This window comes from Etheostoma spectabile, unplaced genomic scaffold (genome assembly GCF_008692095.1).
Source record: "Etheostoma spectabile isolate EspeVRDwgs_2016 unplaced genomic scaffold, UIUC_Espe_1.0 scaffold314, whole genome shotgun sequence".
Lineage (NCBI taxonomy): Eukaryota > Metazoa > Chordata > Actinopteri > Perciformes > Percidae > Etheostoma > Etheostoma spectabile.
This window is the reverse complement of record NW_022605583.1, coordinates 909156-915843: the sequence shown is the minus strand read 5'-3', so window position 1 is coordinate 915843 and position 6688 is coordinate 909156. Positions and strand designations below refer to the sequence as shown.

The 6688-nt window shown below is 38.7% G+C and overlaps 1 protein-coding gene across 1 annotated transcript in view; it reads right to left on the bottom strand.

The window, feature by feature from the left end:
- The window catches only part of sfxn5a (sideroflexin 5a), a gene marked incomplete in the record, with an annotated part of 55077 nt that overhangs the window by 46507 nt on the left and 1882 nt on the right, over window positions 1-6688 (bottom strand). Inside the window, 2 exon segments of the mRNA XM_032511024.1 lie at window positions 393-470; window positions 4383-4451. Coding sequence (XP_032366915.1) covers window positions 393-470; window positions 4383-4451 — 147 coding nt within the window.

The following is a 6688-nucleotide window of genomic DNA, read 5'->3' as shown; positions in this document are numbered from 1 at the left end:
ATATATATATATACACCCACACTGTGTATATATGTCTTCAGTAGATATTTGATGATTTACGATACGTCTCAATTAGAGCCGCAAAGATGAATTGATTACTCAATTAGTTGCAAACTATATTGATAATCAATTATTCAATTACAGCCATTTTTTTACGATATAAAAGTAAACATTCTCTGATGTCAGCTTGATAAATGTGAATATGTTCTAGTTTCTTCTCTCCACTGTGACAGTAAGCTGAAGACATTTGAGGACGTCATCTTGGGCTTTGGGAAACACTGACCAACCTTTTTCACCATTTTCTGGCATTTTAAAGATCAATCAACTTATTAATCTACAATGAAAATAATAGTTATTTGCAGCCCTAGTTTTACAAGTTCTTCAGTCTTTACCTGAGCATCTGTCACTCCCGGAGGCAGAGTTCCTTGTTTGAAACGGTCAAGCAGCTCCACAGACTCCTGCAGACGTTTCTGTTTTTGTCCAAATAGATAAAAAGTCAGTATCATGTAAAGTTAAGTCAGGCCAGTCTTCCCTGGAGAGTCTTGGTCAGCTTAGAGATGTTTTTATAATCCACTATTAAAGCCACACAGCTCAGTGCCTAAGATAATTGTGTTTCACTAAAACTTTCATGCTGATTTTCAGTAGACAAATGAGTTTCCTAAAGGGTAATGAGCAGCTTTCTGTGGTGTGATCATTGTCTAATGCTGAGCATAATACAAGGTCATGTGGCCCAATTTGTTCTAATGAGCTTGCCTGTATGTGTGATGTGTGTGTACGTTCCTTTCTCTGTGTTTGTGTGCAATCGTGTTAGGTGTGCACTTTTGCCTGTGTCTACATGAGGTTGTGTGTGTGATTGGATGCAATATCAGGGCCATCCTTGTTCCACTCTCGCCATTAGGGGCAAGTTAAGGCTACGCCTGGCCCAGCAAGGTGCCGGATGTGCGTGTGAGTGTGTAAGCACACACACACACACACACACACACACACACACACACACACAGGACATGTTGGGCACCACACGGACACCACACACACACACACACCCCACACACACACCCACACACACACACACACACACACACAACACACACACCACACCACACACACACACACACACACACACACACACACACACACACACACACACACACAGCTGCCCCACATGTCCACACCTCATCACATCCCAGGAGCTCCTGCCGCTATTACTGTCACCAAAGAGCCCACTAACAGCTTCATTACCCAGAGCACCAAAGCACGGATGGCTCCATGAACTAAATTACCAAAACACAACAACGACCTGGAGAGCCAAAAAGGTCGCTCCGAGTAACAGAGAATCCCGAAGCATGTTCATTAATTACTCATATTAATATGATTTTTTAAAACGTAAAGTATATTTTAAGAGCAGTAATTAACAAATCCTCTTCTATAGCCTTTTAAACAATTTAAATAATGCATATTTTTTATTGAAATTACAATTCACACACTGTTTTTGTTAGACACACTAGACACAGGCCTGAAATTAACACACATGCTCAGGTCCTATACAAGCCCAATTGGAGAGATGTCAGGGACAGGCGCCCGAGTGGTTGAGGGGGGGACTGAGGTACTGCCCCCCCCCAGAAAGGTTTCCTTCCTTTAGTTTCTCTTCAGTAAATGCTGGCTCTGTGCTGTTTAATGTAACATTATTGTGCTGCCAAAGTGCGGGAGACTTGGTTCAATAAAAAGTAAACAATTTAAAAAAAGAGCGAGAGACTGAACACCTGCTTGTTACCTCACTATAATACAGCAAATGTGTGGATGCCAACCAAAACCTCAGCTCTTGCAGTCATCAGCAATCAACAGCTGCTTTTCCTCCCTTCACAACCAATGGGGTGAGATTCCACATTTTGCCCTGCAAGTGCAGAATGGGCAGAAGGTTGAATACAGAGTCACTGATCTCTGGGAGTTTCATCTGATTATCTCAAAGGGAAGTAGATCAACAGCAGCTGTATGTGTACCTGGGGTTGGTGGAAGAATCAAAGTGAAAAATACATGATTTTCCACTTCAAAACGTAGGTTTTCTATTTTCTAATTTTTTACCTTGATTTATTCAGGGAAAGTCCACTGAGAGCAAGCCTCTCTTTTGCAGATCGCATTCACAGTTACCCATTCATACCTGTTAGAGTTTCACTAAGAAGCAGTCCTAAGTTACAAAGTCTTTCCTCTTATATGAATATTGAGCATAGTACTTATGTATCAAAACTACTAAAAACATTTATGAGTAATTTCTAATAAAAATCTGCACCACAGTTTGGTCAGTGCTTCATCAATTTGACTGATCTGGTTGTCCATCATCGTCTTGTCACCCACTCTCAGCCCGTTGTCTTCCCTCTCTCTGTGGAGACCTGAGTCCACTGTGTTACAGAGCGATGACTTGCCCAACGTCCTCATGGATACTCATTGGGGTGGATTTTTTTTTTTACCTTAGAATTACAGTTCCACTGTCTTCCTACAATTTCTCAAATATGCAAAACAAAAGAAAGCTAAATGTAAAAAAACAAAAATCATTATAGTTTAAATCCTCCTCAATCCAGAAGAGATAATGTGGGCAGTATTATCACGTCTAAATGTTGACTGGGCCATAGGGCTAGAGTGTGATTTGAAATGAAAAGAAATTTACTGTTTTAACTGTTTGTATGCTGTATGAATCATATGAGCATGAGGACAAATTTCTGAACAGGTTAGCTTTTATTTAGTCATTCATTGAAAATAACAGCTCATCTTGTGTCTATGTTATGGGTGATTTTAATGCTGACATGTCTCACCTGCAGCAGTTTTGTAATGAGTCTAAATTAATCTTATCAAGTAAAGCTCTGTTGCCTGACACAAGCTTTACCTACGTTAGTGAACGCCTTGGTTAGATCCGATTAGGACCACAGCCGATGCACATGCCTCACTGGTAAATGTGGAGATTTGTTATAAACTTGCCACATCTGACCACATACCTATTGCTGCACTGCTAGATGTTGAGAATGTCCCCCTTATATCCATAAATACTAATGCTGCTCCCTCAAGTGAACTAGACTGGTCGAAAGTGAGTAAAGAGGTGGTAGCTGGATACTCATTGTGAACAAAAGGTCTTTTAAATAATATTGCTCTGCCTCATGAGGCCCTAATGTGTTCAGATATGAATTGTAAGGATGTGCTACATGTTGATAAACTCTGGCCATGTATGATGACATTGTGAAATGTCTCAATGCTTCCAATGAACCCTTTTCTAAAAGTAAATGTAATAGAAAAATGGGATGAGTTTGTGGCTAAGCAGTATGCTGAGGCAAGAGAGGCCTTTAGACTTTGGCCAGAGGCAGGTGGACATGGAGTACTGCTAGATATGAAAAAACGGACAAATGCTAGAGTTAAGTATGCACTCCGTTTTATTAAGAAGGATGAAAATTCAATGAGAGCAGACTCGCTAGCCAGTAATCTTTTAGAACAACAACCTTACTGATTTTTGGCAAGAGGTCAAAGTAATGAATACCAATAAAACAACGCCATCAATATGTTGGAAAACAACAAAGCATGCGGTATGGACTGCATTAATGCACAAAATCTAAAATATGCCAGCCATAAGCTCTGTCCTTTGCTTTCCATGTGCTTTAATGGTTGTCTTGTTCATGGTGTCCTGCCAAATTCTATTATGTCGGTAATGTTACTGCCTGTGCTTAGACAAGGCTGGTAAGCTCAACCGTGTTGACAAATACTGTCCTATTGCATTAGCCAGTATCTTGTCTAAAGTACTGATGAGAATACTGTTAACAAAGAAGACAATGTATGTCCTTACTTCTAACAATCAGTTTGGGTTCATAAGAAAGCATGGAGCTGACCTGTGTATCTATGCTCTCAAAGAGATTGTGTCCAGGTACACAGGCCTGAAGTCATCTGTATTCCTATGCTTTATTGACGCGTCACAGGCATTTGATGGAATTAATCATGAACAATTGTTTGTAAAATTGCAAGACAGACATGCCCCTACATTTTTTGCGAGAATTTTAGTGTTTTGGTATGCCCATCAAATTGGTGACATTGGTGCAATTGGTTGTCCTTTAGGCGAATATGGAATTGTTTTGTGTGTTTGGATCTCCTTTTATACTGTATGATGCGTAATATGGACCTGTGTCTACAATAAAGCTTTATATATTAGTAAATGCGCAACTCTATCCCTTCCCTAAAAAAGTAGTACTGATGTGCCATCAAGCAAGGCACAGAGTCCCTGTCAGCTCAATATGAACGGTCCTAGGTAAACACAAATTTAAAAAAGAGATTATAGATATAATATCAATATAATGCCCAGCTCTAGCTTTCATCACACCAGATCCATGTAATTAATCATGTAGTTTGTGTACCTCTGTCACAAAGAGTGTGCTGGGGTCAATCACATCCAGGAAGTGCCTGAACCGTCCAGAAAATGTGTTCTAAGAGAAGAGAAGATACATCATAGAAACATTATCTTTGATGCCACATTCATTTCAAAAAGCCAATTAAAAACATACTTTTTATTCACAGAAATAAACCATTAATTTTCATTTAAACATCATTACCAGTAAGACCTCAACATAAGATCTAAGATGCAACTTGTGGTCTTTTAAAGTTTGAGTCTTCGAGTGATCACTGAAATAATTGAGTTGGGATGAGGAAGATCAGAAAACCATACTTTCCATCTACTACACAGATGAAATAAATACATTTTTTGTTCAAATTTAGGCAGCCATATCTATATTCTGCATTTTTCCTGTCAGCGGAGAGCTTCCAGCTGTCACCCAGTAAACAGTGACATTACAGCGTGCCAGCTGTTTCAACACACCAGGTGGAGCCTCCTCATTAATACCTCCGACAAACTGTTTCCTATCTCAATCTTTTTGGGACCCATATCCACTCACACCATTTGCAATTAATTTTCCATAATGACTGTGCCAGAAATACTTCTCGATCATTTATTCATAACTGAGCATAAGGAAATCATTTCGGAGATGCAGCAGCAACCCACCACGCAGCGTTGAGAGGCACCCGTCCCTCCCTAACTTGAGATTAATTACAATTAAACTAAACTGCTAATTTGAATGAAAATCTGCTATCTGACTCACTGCGCCTTGTGACTTCCTGAACATATGGATGGTTGGTAAAAACACAGCAGGCGGGGGGGGGGCATAGTTGCTTTAATCTGTTAAATTCAATTATTCACCAGTGCCACTCCTACTCGAGCCGGCACGGTAGAGCAGAGGAAGAGAGGGGACGCCTTAAGTTTTTTTCTTTTTAGAGAATTAAACAATTTTTTTTTTAATTTTTACTTAATCCATACAAAAGGTATGTAACCCCACCATTTATTTCATGTCATTTATTTATTACTTCACAAGTTTAAAATTGCACTTTTACTAAAGTTGTGATAATTTATGGGTAATTTAAGTTTTCAGATAAACTGAAGGAAAAAGTCTATATTTTTAAGAAAATCATATTATTAGGGTAAATGTAGTGTAAAAAGTACAATACCAGTATTTCCTTCTGAGATAGAGTGGAGTAGATGTATAAAGTTACTTAAAATGGAAAATATTCAAGTAAATTACATGTACCTAGAATTTGTACTTAAAGGGATAGTTTGATTTTTTTTAAGTGGGGTTGTATGAGGTACTAATCAATAATCAGTGTAGCTCCAGTAGGTGTCGGTCGCCAAATGTATTTCAGACATCGAAAAAAATCTGTTTACGAGAACACTATGTTTAGAATATTTACACAGCTACCTTTACCTAGCTGTCAAAAAGCCCTGTTTAAGATAATGCAAGAGGAATTGAAGCCATTCTTTGCTCTATGTTCTTTGTTAAAGCCACCAAACTCCATTGACAAGAACAGAGATTTTACCTCGCAGAACACGGGAGCTGCTGGTCTACTGCATCCTCGATTGGTCCGGGTATTTGTTAGTTTCTAACCTTTTTAAAACCCAAAGTCATACCCTTACACAAACAAACTAACAAACCAAGGCAGTGATAAACCAGCAACACCTGTGTTCTGCTAAGTAAAATTGCTGTTTTTGTCAATGGACTCTGGTAGCTTTGTAGACAGTGATATAACGGTTTCAGTTCCCTCCATGTGAACTTAAACAGGACTGTCCCAGGACATGGTTAAGCTGTGAAAATAATCTAAATATTAACTTGCTTAACCTTCTGAGGACAAAAGACACACCGGTGAGTCCAAGCAATGTTTGACAACACTCTTACTCAAAAAGCACAGTTACAAAATTTCATTTTAGACATTTATTTACTATTTTATTCATCTATTATGCTACTTGTGTGAACAAAGAGTTTTGTAAACTCATTCCAAGCACCAAAAACAACAACACCAATTAAGTTGAGGTTTGTTTTCACAAGAGATTTGAGAAATTTCAAAAAGCAAAATCAACTTTCAGCTTTTATCTCTTTACAGGTGGCTCTGGAACCCATTTGGGCCTCAGTGTACAAAAAGCTGAGTTTGTTCTGAAGATTTTAATATTAAACGTATCCGATTATATGCAAATATCCTTAAATGTACCCTGCCACACAAAACCATTTTTACTGGCATTTTCTTTTTAAATATGTCATTTTAAATATCTCTAGTGTGTGTTATGTTGTGGATGTGAAGATGAACTACTACCTCCTCTGTCAGCTCTAGCCACTGAAAAGAA